At 42.6% G+C, this 23,671-nt stretch overlaps 4 protein-coding genes across 4 annotated transcripts; 2 read left to right on the forward strand and 2 right to left on the reverse strand.

Moving 5' to 3' along the window:
- Positions 1-410: 410 nt before the first annotated feature.
- LOC112887805 lies at positions 411-1,488 on the forward strand. The gene is made up of 2 exons (XM_025954076.1): positions 411-528; positions 675-1,488. Exons 1-2 carry the CDS (start codon positions 427-429, stop codon positions 1,383-1,385), a joined length of 813 nt encoding a protein of 270 aa, XP_025809861.1. The 5' UTR covers positions 411-426; the 3' UTR covers positions 1,386-1,488.
- A 5,628-nt stretch (positions 1,489-7,116) lies between these two features.
- Positions 7,117-11,232, reverse strand: LOC112888067 (5-amino-6-(5-phospho-D-ribitylamino)uracil phosphatase, chloroplastic). Its single transcript, XM_025954411.1, has 11 exons — positions 11,072-11,232; positions 10,898-10,990; positions 9,974-10,042; positions 9,768-9,872; positions 9,440-9,494; positions 8,549-8,622; positions 8,249-8,332; positions 8,027-8,167; positions 7,852-7,917; positions 7,647-7,756; positions 7,117-7,566 (listed from the first exon to the last, which is right to left on the reverse strand). Exons 1-11 carry the CDS (start codon positions 11,177-11,179, stop codon positions 7,398-7,400), a joined length of 1,074 nt encoding a protein of 357 aa, XP_025810196.1. The 5' UTR covers positions 11,180-11,232; the 3' UTR covers positions 7,117-7,397.
- Positions 11,233-13,208: 1,976 nt separating this feature from the next.
- On the forward strand, positions 13,209-16,259 carry LOC112885945. The gene is made up of 9 exons (XM_025951660.1): positions 13,209-13,418; positions 13,519-13,581; positions 13,672-13,727; positions 14,345-14,438; positions 14,535-14,595; positions 15,078-15,159; positions 15,271-15,326; positions 15,492-15,555; positions 15,761-16,259. The coding sequence occupies exons 1-9, from the start codon at positions 13,272-13,274 to the stop codon at positions 15,822-15,824; spliced, it is 687 nt and encodes a 228-aa protein (XP_025807445.1). The 5' UTR covers positions 13,209-13,271; the 3' UTR covers positions 15,825-16,259.
- Positions 16,260-16,580: 321 nt separating this feature from the next.
- LOC112887534 (UDP-xylose transporter 3-like) lies at positions 16,581-20,449 on the reverse strand. Its single transcript, XM_025953722.1, has 8 exons — positions 20,230-20,449; positions 19,917-20,146; positions 19,019-19,203; positions 18,614-18,681; positions 18,408-18,540; positions 17,858-18,019; positions 17,513-17,779; positions 16,581-17,164 (listed from the first exon to the last, which is right to left on the reverse strand). The coding sequence occupies exons 2-8, from the start codon at positions 20,038-20,040 to the stop codon at positions 17,039-17,041; spliced, it is 1,065 nt and encodes a 354-aa protein (XP_025809507.1). The 5' UTR covers positions 20,041-20,146; positions 20,230-20,449; the 3' UTR covers positions 16,581-17,038.
- Positions 20,450-23,671: the final 3,222 nt, after the last annotated feature.

Raw genomic sequence — 23,671 nt, forward strand, 5'->3', positions numbered from 1 at the left:
GTTTGTTTAATTTTCCCTTTAAAAATCAGATCTGACTTCTGACCGGCCTCAGGCCTCAGCCGTCTCAGCTCCCCAGCAACTCCAAAAGACTCTCTAGATCTTTCCTCATCGTTAGTAATAGATATTTTGATGGAAAAATACCCTTTCTGTAAGTGGTTATCCAAATATAGCTATCCTCCATTCCGCATTTCTCACTAGTTAAAGATAGATAATAAAAATAACTTTCTAGAGTGCATACAAGATATAGAAAAAACGTTAGATAGTGAAAATATATAGAAAACGTTTTTTATAAAGAAAGCTCTTCAAATAATAATTTAGAGAGGCGAAGAAGATGCTAGCTGCAGCACAAGGCCCGGGGTCTATATTAGGCAGCGCGTAGTACGGGGCACAAGCAGCGCGCGCGGCCCGTCCCGTCCAAGATCGAAGATGGCACACGAGCACAGTAGTCCCCATGAGTTTGTGCGACTACCTATGAACGAGGGTAGTAGCCCTGTCGTCAATTCCGACGGGCCCCAGGAGTTGCCGCAGGTGCGTGCGCATCAGGGCAGTTTGCAGGAGAGCTGCATCAGGCCCATGGAGTTCTGCTCCTCTTCCTCCACCTCTCTATAGTATCTCTATCCCTTGTGTGCGCGTGACCTTTTGGAATTTAATGGCTTACTCGATCTACACTACAGGACATCAAGCTTGTTGTACAGAACGGCAACGAGACCATCCAGATCCTTCTCAAAGGGCACGTGATTGTACGTAGCAGCGGTCGTCCTCAAAACAACGGCGGCGATGCGGCAGGACAGGGCACGGCCACGATCGGGCAGCAGGCCGCCGCCGACTCCGCCGACGCTGATTCCCTGCAGAACATGAGCGGGTGGCTGATGGCAGCGGCCACCCTCTTCCTCGGCATGGCCTACCAGGCGGCGACCAAGCCGCCAGCCTGGATGCCCAGCGCCAAGGACGCGTTCGACGTGGTCTTCTTCGGTAAGCAGGGGGACCCATCTGGTTCCGTCACCAAGAAACTAGCTCAGAGGGCGCTAGGGCACCTGCTCCTGAACACGATGGCTTACGGGATATCACTGGCGCTGGTGGTTTTGCTGCCGACGATGAACAAGGCAACGCCTGGGCTCCCGCAGCTCGTAACCTATTTGGTCGTGACGCTCGCCGCCGTCGTCACCGCCAACATGTGTAACGCCATCTCCGAGGACATTCTCGTCGGGAATGTGGTTTTTGGCGTCATAATGGTCTATGGCCTTGGCCCAGTCATCTTTATCGTCTTGTACGCTCCTATTCTCGTCCCAAGAATCCGCAGCCTGCTGGCCTGTCTTCTCGCACCACGTCGACCGGCTGCCATTCATTCCTGGCTGCTTGACCGGCAGCAGCAGGTCTTGCCTTAACTCAAATCATTTTTGTTTGGCAGTCTGGCAATTATTTTCACATGTAACCTATATTTTCTTGTGCACAAGAAAACTCCTGGAATGTAAGGTATTATTTTCCACAGGAAAGAAGTTGTTTGGATAAGCAGATATATGAAAGGTATTTGCTTAACACAGCACATGCACATTTATTTACTGTTGCATCACAATAAGCACAAGCATTGCAGAAGCAATGAAATTTCAAAACAAAGTACCGAATTGGAGCTCAAATTGAATAAATTTCAAATCAGCAATCAAATTTGAGGCCAAAAATTCTGATCAAAGCATCGAATTCAGAGAAAGGGCTATTTGCGTACCAATGGCAAACACCACTGTATATGCCAAACTTGCAACTGCAAAAACACAATCCCACACAACACATGAATAATCATCCAAAGGAATTAAATCAAGGCATGAGCCTGAGCTGGACGGAAATAAAGCACAAGGCACCAGATGGGGCAGGAAGGTGATCAGTCACCAGCGGCCAGCGGCCAACAAGATGCAGCGAATGGACTCAAGATCTATAGACAGCAAGGAATTCCCCACGTCCGCAGCAGAGGATGCTTCTACTTTAGCTCCTCATAGCCCTTCGACCTCGCCGCTAGTTCCTTCTCTGTTCGTCCATCTCATCTGCTCTAGGACAAAATCACTATCGCGCCTCCTTTGACTCGGAGCATGAGGCGGGAGAGGATGGAGGGCATGGGCGGAGCGCACATGAGGGCTTCTGGGAGGCCGCGGGCACGTCATCCGTTGCCATCTCTCCGGATTTGGAGGGTACGAGGGTGGTAGAGAACGGAGTTGCAGCCATCGCCATGGGCAAGTCAAGCGACGAATGATAGAGGTGGAGTGGGGTGAGGCCGTGAGGCAGCGACGGGGAGAGCCCAGTATCCCTCGTATTTTTTTGTGTCAGCTCCGCACCAAATTTTTTGCTTACGGTTGGGTTGACACAAAACAGAGGTAAATTTAGTGGCCTCATCGGACATCCAAACAGCATTTTCTAGAGTAGGGTGAAAAACTTTCCAGAGCTGTATCTTATAAAAACCGATGGAACCAAGGCAGTATAGTATTAGGCCCTGTGTTGGAAGATTAGTGAAAAATATTCACCTGTAAATAGTATACACCTGTATTGGTCTGTGCACAAGAAAAACCCTTTGAAAATTTTACCCTGGTAAATGGTTGTTTGGATATTTTTATAAAAACAGTTATGTAAGTGCATCCACCACCACCGATGCGGGAAAGATGGGCTTCAACGGGGCCAAATCATGTTAAGCAGGCCAGCAGGGGTCTCCTGAGCGGGAAGCTTATTTTATAAAAAAAAATGTTTGAAACATATGCTATAGTAGATGAATGGCTATTATGATCCTTATAAAATGTTAAATTAGCATATCTAAAATGTCTAGTCAGGGTTCACTGGATGTTAAATCAGTTGCTAGAAAATATTGAATCATGCATCGGGGAAGGCAACCTAGTAGATTGCTATTGTAAGTTCAGGTCTTGACACTAGTATCTCCTAGGCAAAGGAGTATGTACTGTTTATCGTGAAAAAAAAAAGAAATGTGACGAATGCTACATGGAAGATGTATTTACATGACTAACATCGAGTATTTACACAATTAAGCCAGAGCATGAACAACCGTCGAAAAATATAATCCTTTTCAAACACCTTTTAGACGGTTTGCATCTCCCATGCATATTACATTTGCTAGCAAACAAGTTTTATACCTTTTAGATGTGCTCTCTCTCAAAGTGCTCGGAAACGAAGAGAAAGCAACGAAGCCTGCAACTGTTTTGCTGCGGAAAATAATTGTAAGAAAGCTGGAATCGATCGGAGTGGGAAGCACGGCCTGAACTGTATTATGTGTTGCAGACAGAATTATATTAGGCCGCCACCTCAGTACGTGGTCTGGACAGGATTTAGACGCATTTTGACATTGCCATCTTGATAAGGGAAATGGCATGGCACTAATCAGGATTTAATTTTTGAGGCCTTGTTAGCTGTATTCGAAAGTACAGAACGTGAATAGCCAACACAAATGTGCGTGCCCCATCAAAAAAAAAGGAAATGTCATGAGCTACCCAGATGGAAATCATCATCGCTTATTCAAGTTAATGCAATGTACCCATCGATCTACTCCTAGCGATCTCTGTTAGTTCTATGAGGACTGACATGCGGATATATCAACGTGATTAGCTGCAGAGTAAAAAATCAAAGCGTACTTGTTTAGGGGTGGTGGCTCAGTTTATTGATACATCACTGTCTTGCCAACTCAGTTATCAGATGCGAAAGACGGAACTGCCAATTGGCTCAGCTAGGTGCAGAGCAGGCTATATACACACACACACACACCAGTATTTGCCCCTCGGATAATGGACAGAAGAGCTAATTGACCTGTAGGCTACCTGTAGCCAAATAGAGGAGAGCAGCTTATGTTCACAGATGGCACAGGTGGGACAAGCAGCGCAGCAGGCAGCTCTAACCCCCGCTAATGCAGCAGCACCTGGTAACGTGCAACAGCCGCAGGCTCAAGATGACATGGAACAGGTGGGACTTGAGGTTGCAGCTGCCAACCAGGAACAACCAGAGCGAGCATGCACCCCCCGGCAGCAGGAGATTATGCTGACAGGGAGTACCTGGACAAGAAGCGAGGGTGGCTGATGATGGTGGCCACGCTCTTTGTGAACATGGCGTTCCAGGCGATGCTCAACACGCCGGACTGGCTGTGGCCGAGGACGAAAACGGGGGTTCGGTGCTCCTCTTGTTGCTTGGGCTCCAAGTCCTCAAGTTGCACATGTCAGGAAGGGTGAAGCAGAATGGAGGAGACAATACCTATACTTGACTTTTAACACGTTAGCTTTCGCGACTGCACTAACCGGGGTGCAATGGCTGCTGTGGGTGACATCTTCCCCTCGGCGTACATTACGACTCATGAGATTCTGGATGGCATTCCTCTCCTTGTTCCTTGCAGGTACATTCGCACTAGGCACCTCTGAATCATGGCACTACGACTCATGATGTATGCCGTCATTATGTCAGGGTTGTTACGAATCATGTGACTTGGCTGCTTTCACCGATATTCCTGATTGGGCAATGGCGATGCGAATGTGGGATTTGTTTGAATCCTGAATTTTTTTTCCGCGTTCAAACTAGCATGGTGTACAATTCAGTCACCGGTTCACACAATCTATGGAATAGCTGAGTAGACCAGCTCTAAAAAACTGGAAATTGTCTGCATTCCAATTGCCACAAAACTTTTCTTCTGCAAATAAAATTATGCGAAAACTTCACTTGAATAACTGAAACTTAGCAAATGCCCCTGTTTATGTTTTGTTTTTGTACAAAACACAACGCAAATTCATGCGAGTCAAGACCCGATTGATTCTTGCTGGCCCTCTCCACGGCCATGATATAATTTCAGTTGATGTTCTATACCTACTGCCTGGAATAGGTCATCTCTAGATGTGAACCAAAATTGCTTGATCCCAATTGGGATGAGAGGACATATATAAGAAGTATGCTATTCGGGCAGGTCTCCCTAACCTAGTATATCCGAACTGCTACTTGGAGTTAATCTTCACAATGAGCTGGGCTCCTTGAGTGCGATTGGATACTAGTAAAGACATTGAACTGGCATGAAAATATATCAACTTTGAACATGATTAGTAAAGATATTGAGCTGCCCTCGTTCACCTTGGGCCGTTGGATGTCTCCGACGATTGGCGCCGCCCTTCGGTAGCATGTTTTCTTTCGGCGGCTTCTCATTTCGGGTAGACAACTGATAAGCTCACCCAGGGGCCAGGTCTAGGGGCACAGCCGCACAGGGTGAACCGAGCGAGGGATTGGGCCGACAGGCACAAGGGGCGGACGCTCTGAACCCAATGAACATGTGCATCCATGTTCGTCGCTGCTAGTGGACATTATTTGCTTTCTCAAGTCATCACGAATTCACGGCTCTTGCACATCCTGCTTGCACCCTTAAAAATCAAATTATGCAAAAACTTGACTTGAATAACTGAAAAATTAGCGAATTCCACTGTTTATGGTTTGTTTTTGTACAAAATACAATGCAAATTCATGCAGGTCAAGTCCTGATTGTTTATTGTTGGCCTGATACGGCAATGACATATTTTTTTTTCAGTTGCTGTTCTACGTGCAGCCAAAAATTGTTTGAGCCCAATTGGCGAAAAAAATTACCATCAATACTCAGTCAAAGTCAAGAACTTGGCATGAGAGGACATATGTAAGAACTATGCTAATTGGGCAAGTCTCCCTAACCTAGTATATCTGCACTGCTACTTGGAGTTGATCTTCCCAATGAGCTCGGCTTCTTGATTGCGATTGGATACTATTAAAGACATTGCCGATATATCAACATGATTAGCTCCAGAATAAAAAAATGAACCAAGCGTACTTGTATGGTGGCTCAGTTTATTGATACATCACTGTCTTGCCAACTCAATTATCAGATGCGAAAGATGAACTGCCAATTGGCTTAGCTAGGTGCAGTGCAGGCTATATATAGACACACCAGTATTTCCCCCTGGGAAAATGGACAATTGACCTGCAGCCAAATAGGGGGAGATGAGATCACTAGATCAGTATCTGTTCGCAGCAGATGGCAGACGGGCCTCCTGCTGGCGGCGACGGCGGTGTCCACTATGTTAACGAGAATCAGTTTAAGGTAACGTATCACGGTATCAGACATGTGTTACGCTGTTACTCGTCATATTTTTTCTTACCAAAGTACAGTGGCATGTAAGGGGTTTTATCTTTCAATAATGATTCAACTTTCGTAAAGCGAGATGGAGAATGGGCGCATTTTGTTCAGCATCATTTCTGAACAAATGCGTGACTGCTTGCCTTTCTGTTGTGCATGCCCGCATCGCATGGATTTACTAGAACATAAAGCTGTCCGTTGGCGCGCTGGGGAATACCATCTTCGAGCGAGGTCAGGAACCTCAACGGCACGGAGAACATTGACGTCCGCCTCCAGCAGAACAACGGTCCTCAAGCTGCCGGTGCCGGTGCCGGTGCCGGTGCTTCTTGCAGGGACATTGGCCTTAGGCACCGGTGACAATTGGCCCCTCACAGCGCCAGCGGTCGCGTTCGTGGTCTTGGTAGTGTATGCCGTCTGAAGACCCAGCGCATACTGTCTGATCTCTTCTTGCGACTTCTCCACCGTGCGGCCAATCCACAAGACCATGTTGAATAGCTCATGTTAGTAACTTGAGCATTTGCCCTGTATCATCTTTAAACATTACCAAAATAAATTTAGTTTCTCATGAGAAAGAAGAAAAATACCGAAGCGAGTCCACCTCTTTCTATCTAGTGTGGATTCCTTCGCTTACTATTCAGCTAGTCAGTCCATGTAATTCAAAGTTTACTGTTCAAAAACGTACCACGCTGTGACGACAGAAGCAGAGGTGGTTATGGGGGAAATTTATTTTGTTCGCTGCACATTTTGCAGACCAAAGGTACAGAGCTGGTGGGCAGCATAAGTATGCCTGAAATGAGATTCTCTCGGCAGATATCCGTGTGGCTGTGTACAGATCGATGGATTGCCTCCACTATTTTTTCTCCTGAATTAACCATCAGTGTGAACAATAATACTGTATTGCCTTAGATGCTAGAGCGAACTAGGATTATGACGTCTCTACAACCCTCCCCTTCAATTTTTACCCGCCAGCAGCATCATAGTTATCAACAGAATGCGTGCAAAGTGGTGCATATCCTTTCGCCACGTCCATTTTTCATTCTGTAAAAAGATAAAGGTAACGAATAAATTGGACAGTGTCAGCTTGCAACAACATCATCATTGTTGCAGCAGTTCTCCTCATGCATATTACCTCGATACAACTACCACATTCAGGCCAAGGATTACAGGGCAGACAACCTACATCAGCGCTATCTTTATATACAACAGCACGGAACAAACCGACTGTGGCTGGCCCTGGCACGGAACAATAACAGGCAGGAGCCAGAGGAGGAACAATAAATCAGAAGATGGTGTCTACTGTCAGCCTCCTCCTGGGAGGTGCCTTCTCGATTATCTGTTTCTGTAGGTCCATGAAGCTTATCCCCTTGTTCGCAAACAGCCTCCTGAGGTTGATCACCGAGAGCTCGCTGTACTTTGCGATCGCAAGGTCGGCCTGTACCAGCTCATACCTACAAGTAAGCAGAATTAGTACCCAGTTAAGATCCGAGAGGAATGGTGGAATCACAAGTTTCAAAGGACAGCTACATACGCTGGATGAGCACCAATCAGTGCGACTGCCATCATGGTACAGTTGTGAGCAGCAGTGACACCTCTAGGGTCATCCTCAAACACCACACACTTCGAGGGTTTACGATCCAACTGTGGAGAAGGGGAAAAAAGAACAGCAAACATGTGACTATAGTATATTCATAAAACACTATAAAACCACTAGTAATAGTGGAGAAGGAGCATGCCTTCATAGCAGCTGATAGAAACCTATTTGCTATCGACTCCATATCATCTTCGTCAGTCACAATTGCCTGCATTCAACAGCCCAAGTGAATCAAATCACATTGCTAAGAAGCACACTTTTCAGGCAACAGTGTTTCAGTGAACTTTACAAAAAGCTCAAATGGTGGATCAAATAACCTTGAAGTATTTGCTTAGCGCCATCCGATCCAAAGCTTCGATCATGCATCTCCTGTCAAGGGATGATGCAACAGCACAAGGTATCCCTGCTGTCTGAACGGCATCCAACCATTCTCTCAACCCTTTTACGGGTGTATCCAGCTGAACGGAATGAACAATTTGTTAAAGATAGTAATATTGTAATTAAGAAACACTGTTTGCACAAAACAGTGAATAACTTACTTTGAACAGGTTTTCGTAGTATAACTCTATAAGGCGTGCCTTCAGTTTTTCCGTTTTATCTTCTTCTTTTGCCCAATACAAAACCTGGACAGGCATAAGTATAAACCAGTGAGTTCCGAACAAAATGAAATGGGGAGATACCAAGTGATGATGTGCATTTTCTTTATATTTTTCCCTTTGTTTTCTGTTGAGACAATTAAGTGGTGAACTCGAGTTCCAAAATGATACATCAATTGATGATGCAGAAATGGTGACAAGTTCAATGGATATATCATATGGACACATGCAAAAAACTCACACCTTTCTAAGAACATGGTCAGCAGCACCATGAAGAATACTCTTTCGGACATGAGTGGCACTTGGGATATCCTTCCCTGCACAAAACAAAGAACATTAGCAATATATCAAGTTAGCATCCCTGAACATTGAGATAAACATCAATTCAATGACTTCATTAGAAGTTTGTAAGACAGTTTTTGCCTTTCAGGTCCAGTAGCAGTAAGCCCGCACTGGAATTAAGTAAGCTAAGGTAAATGCCCAAAACGGAAGATGGTGCTATTAGACTTCAAAATATAGCTTCATGAAACAAACCTAAATCCGAACTCAAGTGTTCTTCTTGGATCAACATTGTAGGAAAGCCGAAATGTGAAGTACAGGTTCACACTGACTCTTTGTAGAATAACATAGATTTGCAGCTCATAACAAAAATCCCACTAAAAAGAACTACCTCCGCATGACAATGCGATCAATTTTTTAATTGCACAAAGAAGTTGACTGCATACCCAATACTTTGTCCATAAACTGGTCCTATAACATAGGAATTAGCATCAAAACTAGATGTTACAACTGGAAACCTATAAATAAATCATAAAATACGAACAACGAGCCTGTGTTGTTCATACAACATCCCTTCCTTCCCTCGCAACATTTCAGTCCAAAAGAGAGTAAACCTTTTATGTATCCCCGTATCAGTGTTTTTGAAAAAAAAAGTTGGCGTATCGGAGCATCGTGTATCCATATCCGTATCTGGCTATCTAGGTAACATAGCTCTAGTGCTCTACGGATACCAGTATTGAGTATATGGAAAGGGAGAATGAATATAAATCCATATGAATAGGAAACAAGAAACAGATAGTCACAGATATAGCAGTGGTATCCTACATAAACACACGAATTTGTTTATAAATATACCTTCCTCCAAAGCAAGCTGTCTCCAAGCATCCAACTTTAGCGAGTCTGTATCAGCCTAAGAGAATAGAGATGGACGTCACATGTCAATCAATGACACAATAACGCATATAACAATGACATATTGTAAGCTATAGATACAAGCATGCATGCACAAATGAAAAATGCAAACAGCGCCAAGAGGTGCATCCAACCAAATAAAAGTTGAAATATGTCCAGTGTAAACTAAACTTTGTTTGCACTATTTTTCAGTCCACAGTTGTAGCCAAAAAATTCTAAGATGCCATTTAGAAAACAAAATGGATTACAGTAACACCAAAAGAAAACTTACAATAACATTATCCCACGAAAAAATTAGACCAAACGCCTCATCTGGCTTCATGGCATGCCTTATCCTTTGAAGGAAGCATTCTTGCAATTTTTCATTCAGATAATCCTGAAACAAGAAGAATTTTAAATAACAAAAACACATACTACAGAAATCTAATTGGGCACTAAAAACATATGACAAACCAACTTACGATGATATACACTTACCACATCGACCTTGAGTGGTCCATCCATCCGAAATGTTTCAAAGCCCTCCCCATATTCAGCTCCAATTGCCTAATAAAACAAAAAAAAACATAATTTTTTAACCTGTAATTGACAAAGTGAAAAATGTAATTCCTAAAAGTATTTTGATGGATCAATATTGAATGTAGCTTGATGTGGTCTCAATTTTATAGCACGTTACTAATCCAGAGCTGTAGAGAATATCCACGCAGTATAACTAAAAAGGAGCTCAAGAATAAGCCTAACTGGCCAGTGCCCATTAACATGAGAAGCTAACAGGTGACACAATCAGTCAGTCCTAAAGTAACTGCTCCAGCACAAACTTATATAAAATAAGGACATGTTTGGAATGCTGGAAATTTACAGAAACAGTTTGATTACTGTGAGAAAAATACATGAATGCACCTCCATAGCTATTTGTACTAGCTCGCTCAGACACCAAGCACATACAACAATAGCAAAGCCTTCTTGTCCCAAGCAAGTTGGGCTAGGCTTGAGATGAAACTCAACATGAACCACATATACTGGAAAGCATTCAACTGAAGGAGCCAGCACTTATACATCCCATCAGTTGGCTTTTTTACATGGAATTCGGTAGCTAATGCACTGAAACGAAAGGAACGATCTAATCTAAAGGCGTTGCGAACAATCAGAGCTAAGCGCATAAAAGATTAGCAGAGGAATAACTCGATGGTATTGATTTTCAAACTAGAAGCGAAAAAATCTACTTTAGAACTCGCAAGGAGCTAACTCAACAGCAACTGCACTGATGTAGCTGATTGCCCACATTTGTTGCGTCTATGGCAGGACGCGTTTCTTAAAATCAAAATAACACAAAGCACGAAAATGCAATCTTTATCCATGAAATCAAAATTGGCAAAAGAAAAAAAAAACTACAGAACGCACCTCATCAACAAAAACCTTGCCGGGGAGGGGCGGGAAGGCATCAAATCCGGACGCCCTCCTCCGCACCCGAATCTGTCTCCCGTTTCTTGGTCTCTGCACGAAATTGTTCCCCAAACATGAGGATAAGGAAAACGAGAAATTAGGGTAATACGAGCGGAGGAGGGAGGCGCTCACAGGAAACCGGAGATGAGGGCACGGGGCGCGCGGGGATGAAGACGAGGAGGAAGGCGCCGAGGGGAAAGGGGAAGGCGCTGTGGCGGGGCGGAAGCTGCAGGACTCCATTGGAAGGGGAAAGAAGAGAGGAAGAGAGGGATAGTAGTAGAGGGGTTTTATTTTTAGAAGAGTTTTCCGGATTTCCTATGTATTTTATATTTTTTTCTGGCTGTAAAATGTAAGATGAAAGGAGAGTTTTATTTTTTTGCTGTTGGTAGGTATAGAGGAATTGATGTGAAAGTTTCTCGCCACAAGTTGTGAATTGTGATATAAAAGAATTTTCTCGATAGTCCTTGGGTATTTTCTTTTGGATAATGTTCGGTACCTTTTGTTTTATCCTATATATTCATAGAAAATGCTGATTTCTTGGCAAAATATCTTGTGCAAAAATTGGTGCTCTCCTATAATTATTTTATTCAATTTATACATATTATCTTAACATCCATCGTTCTGGAATATTGAACATATGTTTTTTTAAACTATTATGATGTTCACAGAATTGATAACTCAAATCAAACTGTTATGATGTTCTGAGTAGATTTGATAAATCAAACGTTTGCCTTGACACTGGCAATCTTGCTGACAAATTATGATAGGTCCTAGTTATTGTTTAGCTCATAATTGTTATCTGTTCTTAAAAACACACAAATCATAAACGGTTTGAAGCACCCTTATACTAGGACTTGATGAGATTTGTCTCCAATACTCACGACTGATTATTGTTGCAGACAGCTGAAACACTTGCATTGCAAGTTTGCAACAGAATTCCTTTTGCATCCACTACACCAGCGCATGGTGGACAAAGCAGGCTGACCAGTCACTGTCCTTGGGTCAGCCATACGCCGACAAACTTACGAGCACACATGTAACGTCAGGTCATCAACGTCAAATATGCCAAATCATTTGCCTTTGCAAACGTAAAAGTTCAACATAAAATATAGAATATGCTCTGCAGCATATACTTTACTTCAGCATCCCTCTACACGTTCTCGAGTGCACGCAAAAGTCTCGTGCTAATTGCTATGTATGACGTCACCGCACCTTGCATATTGTTGTTAAACTTTGGGATATGAGAATGTACATTTTCCTTATATGTTAGTTCTATCAGAATATGAAAATACATGTTATACCAAATAAGCCATAGCCCAGAGGTTGAAGTCTCGAACAATTATGAGGGTTAAGAATTCAAAATTATCTCTTAAAGAAATTCGCATGCAAACATGGCTCCCAGAAGAAAAAAAAATATGGGTAAGTATAGTATAATTTCCTTTTCTTGAGCAACATAAGGCATTTTCTCTCTTCATTATTTTGCCTAAAAGAAAAAAACTATCTATAAACTTTTGGATAAAGAAAGTTTATTTCAGTACAAATAAGGTTTCCCACACTCATCCCTCGATCCTCGATCAGTAAAAAAGGAAAATTTTCTTTCTGCTTCCTTGTGCCTTTGTTGATCCTTGGTAGGTCAGCAGTGGATGAATCGGTTCACGGACCACGTAACCAGATTTTCTGAGTCGAATCTTCACTTAAAAATAAACAATCCCATGGATCCCTCCTCACCCACTCCCTTTAACCTGCGTGGGCTTCCTTTTCCGACTAAAAAAATTCTACTGGAGGGGGCAACTGCATACGGAGCTCTTCCAAATGAATTTTTTATTCATCAAGAGTCGACTCAAAACAGAGAGTCCAATTCTCTCTCTCTCTCTCTCTCCCCTCCGTACACCGGTTACTCCAGGCTCAGCTCATGAGTCGCTTTCAAAAGGCCACTGGAGAAGCCCTAAGCCACGTACATAACGTGAATAGGTGTGAGAAACGTTAATCACCACAAAGTCAAGGTATGAATGACTTTCTCCTTAGTCCTAAAGTAAAGTATTTTTATTTTTTGGTACCTTTGTCTTTTAGTTTGGAAATGCTTAAACTCCCTTGAAAAAAAAACATCCGTACTCTGTGTGACTGTGTCTGAACTCTGAAGCCCTTTTTTACTCAAAAAAAAGTTCGCAGTTACCCATGAAAATTAATTGGGCTGAAAATTTGGAGGCCCAAACTGACAGGGCCACGACTTTCGAAGCCCAAGAAGTGTCCACCAGATCTGACGCCAACCCATCTCCATTCGTGTCCGTCTCGGCTGCCCGCTCCCAACTCCGGCGACCACCGGGCCACCACTATGGCCGCTCGCCGGAGCACCGCCCCCAACCCGCGCGGACTCCTCCCCGCCCTCCTCCTTCTCGTCTGCTCGTCCCTCCCGCCCCTCGCCGCCGCCTACCGCCCCGGAGACATCGTCCCGATGCTCCGTTCCGGCCAGTACCACGGCGTAATCCAATCAACCTCAACCCTCACTTAAGAGCAGGGATCCTGCAGTCATTCCGCTTCGTGTGTGTCTGATCTGTGCGGTTGTTTTGTTTGTTTTGCAGTCGAGATCGGTGTGGTTCGACGTGGTGGGCCGCCACTGCCCGGCCTTCGCGGTCAACCGGGAGGTGAGGCTTTCATGGAAGGCTCGAAGGTTCCATCTCCACGCTTTCTTCTTTTGGGGAGGCTTAGTGATTTGGTTGAGGTTTCTTGTGCAGGTGCTGATGCCGATCCCAAAGCCGACTGGGTTTACTGGTGCTGATGCGTACAAGATGTGAGTACCATCTCCCTCAAGTACTGCAGTATTCAACATGTCTGAGACTACATTAGTTGAATTATGCATAAGCTTCATGCGATATTTAGTGTGTTTGTGTGAATTGTTCGTAGTTATTATTTTGTTGTTGCCAAGTTGACTGGTTTCTAAAACTACAAGATGTAAAAATTGTTAGATTTTGCAGAAGAGCTTGGTTGCTTGATAAGAAATGTCGAACTCAAGTCTTTATCTTGTTCGTTTGAATGGAAAAAATGTGAGTTGTAGCATGATTTGAGGTGTGCTGTGGGTAAATAATCACTAGTGCGGTTAGGTCTTTCTTCTTCATTATTGATGTGTTTGCGTAAAATTCAGATCCTGGAATGAATGTAATTGAGAGGAATTGGAATATATAAATATGCGTTAGAAAACCTTCAGAAGATTCTGTGCAAAAGCCCATAAGAAATATGTTTGTGATTCCTCTGTATTTGCAATGGAACTTGACACTTCGCTCCAAATGGACTGAATTTAATCAAGAAATAATAATAACTGAAAATGGTAGGGTTGCATCACTTGTTATGCTTTTGTAATGAGCCCATCTTTGCATAAATGTGTTTGTCTTACCTGATATAACTATGCAGAACATTTCAAATTGGACAAGAAAAGTTCCATGTTCCTTGGCTTTATGTTATAAATCGCAAAACCTCTGAAGTTCCACTGATCGATTTCCATTTGGTGAGGAGTACACTCATTGCTGGACTTTTGTTTACACAATCCTTGTGGTCCGTTTGACTTCCCGGGTTTAATAGCATATTGTTCTGGATTTTACAGAAGTACTCTGGAAATGATCTACTTGGTGTAACAGCTAAAGTTGTGGACATGCCTCACCACTGTACGTAATGTATTGTCTTTACTTGTTATGTTTCATTTTCGTGAATGCCATTTATACTCACTTTTTTAAAGTTTTTGTCCCCTAAAGTTATGTCTAGGTTCTAGATCTGCCAACTAAATGCTAGTCAGTGATGAGGGCTTTCGTGTAAAGTTAGCGTAAAGTTCTTTTACTGTGTTGAACCATTTGTGTGCACTAATCAAGCAGCCTCTGTGTCAATTCACCAATATTGATTGGCCTGCCTTAGCAAATGCTGGGTCTGATACGATGTCTACTGGGCATATTTGAGCTCCAATGTGCTATAGACATGTCAACTTCCAAGGGTTGCAAACATGATAATGAAATGCATAATCTCTTTTACCAAATCTTGTTCTCTCTTTGTCCTGTGCAAGCGAAAATTTCATTTGAAGCAAAGAATTGTGATGCATTTTTGGCTTACATGGTCAATCTAGTACCCTACCCACTGACCATTTCGTTCATGGCAGACGTGGAAATTCATCCTGACATAAAGAAGAATTTCTGGGATCCACAGAATTGGCCAAAATATGTTCTTGTCAGATATACATGGTATGAATTTTACCTGCCCTATTTCTGTATGTTTATAAATGTAACCTTCTGGAGTAGCCTTTGCCAACTTTGAGGAAAGCAGTTAACACTTGAATTCATATGTTTATCCAGGGAGGAGCAATCAGAGATAGATGTTGCTGGAGGGTTTTATGTGTTATTTGGATCTGGTGAGTTCATTGGCTAATTCAGATAGCTTTTGCGCAGCTATGGAGCTTACCGTATCCTATGGACAACTGACCAAACAATTTCTGATATCATTTCTTCTGATATATGCATATAGCAAAGGGTTAAATTTTCTGGATCCTAATTACTTTTGTCACTCAAACGTGCAGGGCTTGTTCTGTCCTTCATCCTTGCAATCTATGTCCTACAGTCATCTCAAGAAAAGTTAACAAGGTACAGTTCTGCCATATTTAATTTGTTTATGGGATTCTAGGATGAATAATTAGTGACTCTGATGCTAAAAAAAAGGTTATTCTGGTAAGATCCTTGTTTGGCTCCACGTTCCGCCACTGGGTTGTAGGTGCAAGGATCTTTGCTAATCAGCAATACTGTCGGGCAGAAAAACTTGGTGAAAACATGTTGACACTCTGCTTTGCAGGTTTGTGCGAGAAGCAGTTGCAGATAGTAGCCTACCAGAGGGAGGAGTTGCAAAGGTCGAGTGACCTATCAACAATGGGATGTCATGTTGTCCACTAATTTCTGCACTGATCAGAACACCAACAAGAGATGCTCAACAGCCAGTTTTCATGGATGTGTAGCTTGTAATACTACAGACTGCAGACATCTGAAGATCCAGTCGATTATTCTTGTGCATGCTCCGAAATGAACTCAGTTTAATACAACTAAAGTGGAGAAATATGAAACGTAGGATCGTTGGTGTGATGGCATTTCAACCAGACTGGAGTTTTTGGTGTTTACTATCCCATTGCAAAGTGAGAATTTGGGAGTGAACAATTCTTTTGGTTTTTGTGGGGTTTGTAGTGTCTGCAGTGAAAATTGTAGAAATAGCTGGACCAAACGTGTAATTGCTTGACACCGTGAAGACTAGATCTTTGCAAGCTCCATTAAAGTATTGCATCAGTAGTATGCTACTCCCTTCTCCGTCCACGAATATAAGCACCTCTAGTGGTTTTGATTTGTCCATATATATAAACACTTCTGGGTCATTTACCTCCTTCCCTCCCTCTTATATAAGCTCGGGGAATGGAGAAGCTTAATTAAAGGCAACAAGTAATGCAAACCGAACAGGTAATGATAGCAATGATCCACGACTTTTAACAGTGGTATATGTATCTATACCCATCAACTTTAAAGTGTCCTAAAAACTCTAAATCTCTAGAAATGCTAACATTTATGGACGGAGTACAATGGATCATCAAGAAATGATAATCAGTCAAAGTGCAGCTCAGCAACGAAAGTTTTAAATATAACCTTAAATGGCCGTTTTCTTAATTGACTTCAAATATACAACACAAGCATAACAGGGTCCGAAGTGAATATGAACTAACAGCACAAACTAGAACCTATAGATACTTCAAATTTTGCACAACTCTGGTTATCTGGATCTTTGGTACAAAAAGAATGAAGTCTATCTTTGGATATTGGCATGTCCCCTTCGGAAGTTACAGTGAGAAAGAGATTTGGAGCATATCCAGATACAATCATACAATATCTGCTGTCTAGTTTCATGGTAGATCTGCGAGTTCTGAAGGTAAGATCCTCCTGGGAAACAGATCCATTTACCGCTATAGATAGCGACGCTAAGAAGCCCAAAAATGTAACTGAAACATTCATTACACCTGGGTTGGCTTCCAACCCTACTATCTGCCTACTAAATTGAATCCTGTATGATGCCATTGTCAAGAGGAAGAATTCTTCACTCCCGCGAATACTTTGAGCTCCACATGGGTACCTTCAGAGGCTCATCGTCAGCAACACCACCCCCATTTTCAACTTTGCTCAAAGAGTCTGAGATCAAAGGGGCTGCCTCGCTTTCTTTCACCTGCAATGAAGGAAACACAGGTAGTGATTACCAACAAGAGACAAACAAATGATTCTGGGCATGGAGTCAATACATGTTGAAGTTACTTAAAAGATCAATTATCCCACTTTTGCAACTCAAAATGAGTACAACTTTGGTCTGTTCCATATCAGTTGTATTAAAGATGTAAAAAAAAATGAAAGCGAAAAACCTGTCCCACCAAACAATGAAAACTCAGTATTTACTGCTAAGTTTATGCGCCTTTCAGGATTTGCCACTCATTGACAAGTGAGGTAGAGTGTCAAGTTCTGAAGGGCAGCAGAAGTTAAAGGCAGACACTGAAATTTCTCCAGCACACGAGAAAGGTACCTGTTGTGGGGAGACTTCGGCATTTTTTTGCTGGGTCTCCACTGTGCAGAAGTATGAATATAAGACCATGCCAACTACTGCAATTAGGATTCCAAGTATGTTTCTCCAGCTAAATGGATCGTGAAGCAAAACATAACCGAAGGTAAGAACAAGGCATGTTTTCAGATGGCCCAGGACTTGGTAAGTAACAGGAGATGTCTTTCCGATTACGAGAAAAGTGCTGAAGTTCACTGAGACAGATATCAAGCATGACAACACGATGAAAAACTGCATATGAAATAAGAGAAGTTAGAATATGACGGATCACTGTTGGAATATGTCTGCCAAATATGTTTCACTACTTACCACAACTTGAGATGTGTAATTAAAAGCAAAGACATTTTGGTTAGTCAAAAAGCCATCAAGGAAGGGGCCAATAAGAAACAAGGTCAGCGATTGGTAAGGGCAAGACTGGTAGAGTAGTTGGGTTGACGAAACCTTGAACTTCTTCTGAATAGTATTTGTCATCTGATGACCCGTTAAGGATTACGTGAACACATAACAAAAAGAGAAACTCAAATGCAATAGAATTCTACAACAAGACAAAAGGCACTGCATGTCAGGATAAAATACAAGTGCATTGACAAGTACTTCTGTTCAACTGGCAAAGTGAAAGATAGTCATGCAGTCATAACAGCCTTCTGGCTTTTAGAAGGACCAGTGTAAAATGATGGCAGATTCTATCTCTTGTACTGATGTGAATACAAGCTAGATTTGTTGCCTTGTAGTATACCACCAAGCTAATCACATGAAAATGTAACTGCCTGTGTGTACATCCTACTAAAGTAAAAAACAGTATTAAAACTTTAAACTTCATTTTGTGGAAAAGAAATAGGAGCTGCTGCTGAAAGGATACAATTTGAGCAATGCAAGTCGTGATAATTGCCAGCAGGGACAGTATAGATCCCACAGCATTTAGTTGCAGATCAGTGACCGTGGCAACACCAACACCAAGAAGGAGCACAGAAAGGGACATCTGGATACTCCGGCTGCAGTGTAGAGTCAGAAACATGTTAGATCAAGTATTGTGGAAAAGACGCACAAAATGCATCAAACACAAACCTGAACTTCTTCCTGAAGAAAAGTGTCTCTAAAATGACAGTGCACGGGATGATCGCCAGCTTAGTCATCTAGACATAAAGGATGTTTCAGCATCAGTTAGGTGGATTGATTATTATCGAAGGAAGGGGGACACCAATTATTCAACTGCAATAAATCTTTGCACAAAATGCCGCAACTCTAGTGAATGTAATCTAAAAAGTGTTTCTAACACAAGGAGAGTGGATGGTACACGACAATGAGTTGATATTTTTTTGACCTGTACACATGTATCATTGTTGTACTGCCACCTCTTGAAAATAATTATTACTACTGCAGTACCAGACAAGTAACAATTGCAGGACTGGAGTGAAATAACTAGGAAGTTCTGACTGGTACAAGAACTGCATTGAGAAGATAGCTATGTACCTGGTAGAACCCAACAGAGTTGAAGCCAAGACTCAAGTTGAGGAGTCCAATGGAGATTCCATTAAGTACTCCAAAACCCATGACAGTTCTTGAATCGAAAGGCTTATGCTCGAAGAATTTCATCCATAACGCTACATGAAGGGAGCAGAATGTAACCAGCAGATGCCAGCTCGTCAAGGTAGTGGCTGCAACACACAATCACAAATTTCACCAAAATTAGAAGTCATTCAAATCAGTATTGCATGCTCCAGTATTGTTATCTAATAAAATGTACTAACATCTTATTGCATTTTGTGATACAAAATTTGCAATTTGAGTCAAGGCAATAAAGGCCTGGGTCAAATTATCAGTAAAAAATGAACCAACGTTTTAATTAATAAAACAAAACTCGAAGTTAACAAGTTCTTCATATGGTGCATGGGTGCATGCACTCATAATGCAATTCAAATGAAGCACTAGAGCAAACAAGGATACTCTCCCTTGTTTCAAGCAACCTAAGCAAAAAGCAACCAGGACATGACGCCCAACCTCACTCACCAACTACAGACAAGTAAACCTAACCCAGACCATCCGCAGCCATCAAAGCTTCAAATGAAAGCAAGTTAGCTCCAATATCCCACGTGTTTGCCATTCACGATCAAATGGCATCAACCGACGATAGCTCAAAGTCTGGACACTGGACAAAGATAAATTGCACTCCTAGTCCTCTATCCAGGTTATCACTGAAGCTAACCACTTCAACATTATCTGAAGTTTTGAACTTTGCGCGCGCATCTCATGCACCAGAACTATAATCCGTATGGAGCAAGCAGATCTACGCGAATCACGAAGCATCCAGCGCGAGCATACATGTAACAAATCAACAAACTGAGAGGCAGTAAACAGTCAGATCTCACACCGAAGTTGAAGCCCAGGGAGCTCATGAGCGCCTTGTTGCAGATGACAATGGAGACGGAGGACACCACCGAGAGGCTCAGGGCCCCCACCGTCCCCAGCTGGAACTTCTCCCCGCCGACGCCCATCTCCGCCGACCTCCAAACGCACCACCACCGACAAGCAGACGAAGGAACGCCCCCGGAAGATCAGAACTTTCCAATCAAACCGCCGGAATCACGCCGCCCGGAGCACCTGCAGCCGAGAAATACCCCCGTTTTGATCAGCAAGCCACACCAGCAAGCGCCAAGAAACGGGTCGCGCCCGGTCAGACCTACCGCTCCTGTGTCGGCTAGGGAAATCAGAACCGCAGTCGGATCTGGGCGAGGAGGGCGCGAATCTGGGCAGGGCGGTGGCAATGGCGGGGAGATCTGCGTAGGAGCCGGGCGGGATCAGGGCGGTGGCGCTCGTGCCCCGCGCTGGTCTCGCGAATCAGGGACGGGGAGGGAGGGAGACGAGGAGGGATGGCTCGCTTCGCTTCTCTTTCTTATATGGCTGGTCGGTCGCCGTCGGTGAGAGAGGTGATTAGAAGGGCATTGCGATATGAGAGGGTATTGACTCTGCAGTAATTCTACTTTGCTATTTTCCGAAAGTTTTTTTTTATATGGGACCAGCCTACTTTTCTTTCCTATAATTGCAAATCCTATGTGCAGCGTGGACTTTATCGAACGAAACAAACATTAACCGAGTGAGGTTAAAAACAGTACGAGTCACACGAGGAAATACCACTTGAATTGTCGCGTCATTAAAATGCTATTGATCTTTTTTTTTCACGTAAAAAACGTCTTTTTCATATCGCATAGTGCAACCTGTTTTGTTTGTCTAGCCAGTAGCCATGTATTTTCTGCCGGTGGAATGCAACTTGCCTCTTTACATGAGTAGCCACTGCCTTCAAGTGAAACGATACTTTATAGCCTTCGTCGGATAGATAAGTAAAGAACTATACACATACACAGTTATTTTGAACTCATTGTTATTTTCTTGATGACTTATATAACTCTTGTAATTTATGTAACCATATGTCGACCTTGTACATAATATCTTTTATTGAAGTGTATGGGTTTCTTTCATCACGGTCTCGTGGGATGTTTAGGTTTGTCCTATATGCTAAATGGCACGAAGGTGACGTGATAAATCTTCAAAGGATGAATAAATACCGGTTTATTTTTTATGCTGATATGAGCTTATATAGTTCCTTTTTTAATACATATTACCAAGTGGAAAGCTAAATTTATTTATACCGATTGCCAATTGTAGAAAATAATATGTCTTAGTCTTTCTATTATTATCTATTAGAAATTTAGACTCTTCAATAGGGTCATTATCAAGATGCGATAAAATTTCTTTATGCCTAAAATCCTACTCACCTACTATCACGTGTATTTTGTGTTGTAGTAATATGGTACCGTATATATCGTCATGCACCGACACACTACTAACGATAATAAGTTTGCAAAGGATAGCGACAAATTTAGTGGCGATGAAGCATCTGGAAGTAGGATGACACCGTTATTAATATTGGTTACAAGTAAGATCAGTCTCAATGGAAATATTATAGGAGTATCATGAGCATTAAATGTCATGCCACATCAGTAAATTTGCTAACATGGCAGAGCTATTTATAAGGAGAGAGCAGAGGGAGTTTCGTGGAATGCGAGAGGAGTCTTATCATCGCCACACTTCTCCGACACAGTTATCAAATTTTCAGTCTGTGCGATGACATTCAATACTGAGATTGGCCTAACAAGAAGAGAAAGACAAGAGAGAGGGAAGTGGAATTCCGGCTCGAGTCTCGAAGACATTTACCATTTTTTAGACAAAGGAAAATCCTGACCTTGAATATTTACAAGTGAATATCTACGACCAAGCGTTAGAAGAGGTTTTAGACTCTATACCCTGAAACTGAGGAATTAATACAACAATAAGAGACTAAGAAAGAAATCTAGAAAGACTAATCTTCAAATTTTTCCTAAATCCTTCTTCAACCTTATCTTGATCTCTGTCAGCAACAAAAACTCTTCGCATCTATTGTCTTGAAGATTGTTCTTTATGCTTGACTGCCAAACACTTCATGAATATATCTTATCGCGTAGACCCCGCACTAAGTCGATATGTACCACAAACTCCATTACTTTCACATCTTCATCACTCCCACATAAAACCATGATCGCCCTTCTAAAAGCATTTACCATTTGGAAGTTGGAGCCTATATTGTTTTTTTTGGGGGGGGGGGAGGTGGGGGTAAAAACTAGGTTAAAAAAAATATATGTAACTCTACTTCCTGTCGAGCAGAAAATTTGAATGGCAAGCACCCACTGTGGTCTTGGTTTCCAGTAAAACAGGAACTCAAATTGAACGAACCTTTTTTCATCACATGTTCATCCAATTGAAAATCCGGTGGATATACCAGATACCACGCCTTCACTCAAACGTGCAAACACTGTTTTTCCACACTCACAGACCGGATGGATGTGACTGTGCTCCTTGGACATGATCGGACATGATTAATGTAACCATAGAGTATTATGGGGAGGTTTGACCAAAGTGGTTGCTTGAAAGTTGGGTCTCATAAGAGAGGAACACAAGCCAACAAAAGGTTGGGCAGGTAGCCTCACTGGGTGGTCTTCCTCTCGGCCTCATTTCCATGGGAGAGCAAAGAAAGTACGGCAGGGAACAGCCAACTAGAACAACTCAACAGACCATGTGGATCAGTTGACCATGTGCCCCGCCGTGAGCACAGTGAAACCAAACCTCGACCGTTGGATCGGCGATACCAGCATGATCCGACGGCTGACGTGGTGCTTAATAGCCTGTAGTGTGTTAGTGTCACTAGTTAATTTATCTTATTGGCCTAGTTTCCATGTGAGTTATGGGCCTTAATTTGGCCATGGATCCAATGCTGCCCTTTGTTTTATGCTTCTTTGGTTTATACTACCGGAGCAGATCATGTGCCTTGTGGTAAACTGATTATCGACAGGCCAGTGAAAATGAGGTAAACGCTCAAGGTTTTTTTTTTACTGCAACTGCATGGAGAGCATAACTGCTGCATAGAGCATTGATCAAAGAGCAGTGTACTATTTCACTATTTTCTCTGTTGGATCATTAGTACACTCATTATTAGCATGATGGCAACCTTTGCAAGATGCAAAGGATCAATAATTTTGGTAACAATGTTCCTTGCTTTACCCCTACTTGTGCTGCTTGGTGAAGATCCTTTTCATTCAAGAAAGCGGGGTTTGGCTGGCCTGCCAGGAAAGGGAGAGGTTTGGTAGTGTGAATGAATATGGTTGTGATCTCATGAGCCCTTGCTTTTGGTCCTCTTTTGACATGTGAGCAATTCACCTCTTGATGCCCTGGCCAGCTTGGAAAAGGCCGTCTTCCATGTGCTGAAAGCATAGAAACTCAGAAATATTAGTTTATGATGACTTCGAAGCTGATTCCCATTCCCTCATATATCTTTTCCTTTCCCTTTTCATACAACAAGAAACTTAATTTCTTTGGTAACCTATGAGTTGTATCTGGCTTTCAATCCAGATTCGCTCCATTTTGAGTCGAATTTACGCCATTTTTTATTGCAACGAATTGTTATGACCGAAACCAAATGAATTATGCTGAGTACCAGTTGATCCATCACACTTAGATTCTGTAGAGTAACAGTTGATACATCACAATTAGAAGCAAATCCAAATTGATGCGCCAGTTCTCTTCATTTCAAGTCAA

This window comes from Panicum hallii, chromosome 3, assembly GCF_002211085.1.
Source record: "Panicum hallii strain FIL2 chromosome 3, PHallii_v3.1, whole genome shotgun sequence".
Taxonomy (NCBI): domain Eukaryota; kingdom Viridiplantae; phylum Streptophyta; class Magnoliopsida; order Poales; family Poaceae; genus Panicum; species Panicum hallii.

Bases quoted from the DNA above. Each gene is read 5' to 3' on its own strand.
- LOC112887805 (XM_025954076.1), top strand. From the start codon at position 427: ATGGCACACGAGCACAGTAGTCCCCATGAGTTTGTGCGACTACCTATG. The intron at 529-674 runs GTGCGTGCGCAT...TCTACACTACAG, and splicing joins GGCCCCAGGAGTTGCCGCAG to GACATCAAGCTTGTTGTACA.
- LOC112888067 (XM_025954411.1), bottom strand. From the start codon at position 11,179: ATGGAGTCCTGCAGCTTCCGCCCCGCCACAGCGCCTTCCCCTTTCCCC. The intron at 9,495-9,767 runs GTAAGTTTTCTT...CTATTCTCTTAG, and splicing joins TTTCGTGGGATAATGTTATT to GCTGATACAGACTCGCTAAA. The intron at 8,333-8,548 runs GTGTGAGTTTTT...ATGCCTGTCCAG, and splicing joins CTGACCATGTTCTTAGAAAG to GTTTTGTATTGGGCAAAAGA.
- LOC112885945 (XM_025951660.1), top strand. From the start codon at position 13,272: ATGGCCGCTCGCCGGAGCACCGCCCCCAACCCGCGCGGACTCCTCCCC. The intron at 13,728-14,344 runs GTGAGTACCATC...ATAACTATGCAG, and splicing joins GGTGCTGATGCGTACAAGAT to AACATTTCAAATTGGACAAG. The intron at 15,160-15,270 runs GTATGAATTTTA...ATGTTTATCCAG, and splicing joins GTTCTTGTCAGATATACATG to GGAGGAGCAATCAGAGATAG.
- LOC112887534 (XM_025953722.1), bottom strand. From the start codon at position 20,040: ATGGGCGTCGGCGGGGAGAAGTTCCAGCTGGGGACGGTGGGGGCCCTG. The intron at 18,541-18,613 runs GTTTGTGTTTGA...TCTACACTGCAG, and splicing joins TTCTTCAGGAAGAAGTTCAG to CCGGAGTATCCAGATGTCCC. The intron at 17,780-17,857 runs GTAAGTAGTGAA...TTTCATATGCAG, and splicing joins ATTACACATCTCAAGTTGTG to TTTTTCATCGTGTTGTCATG.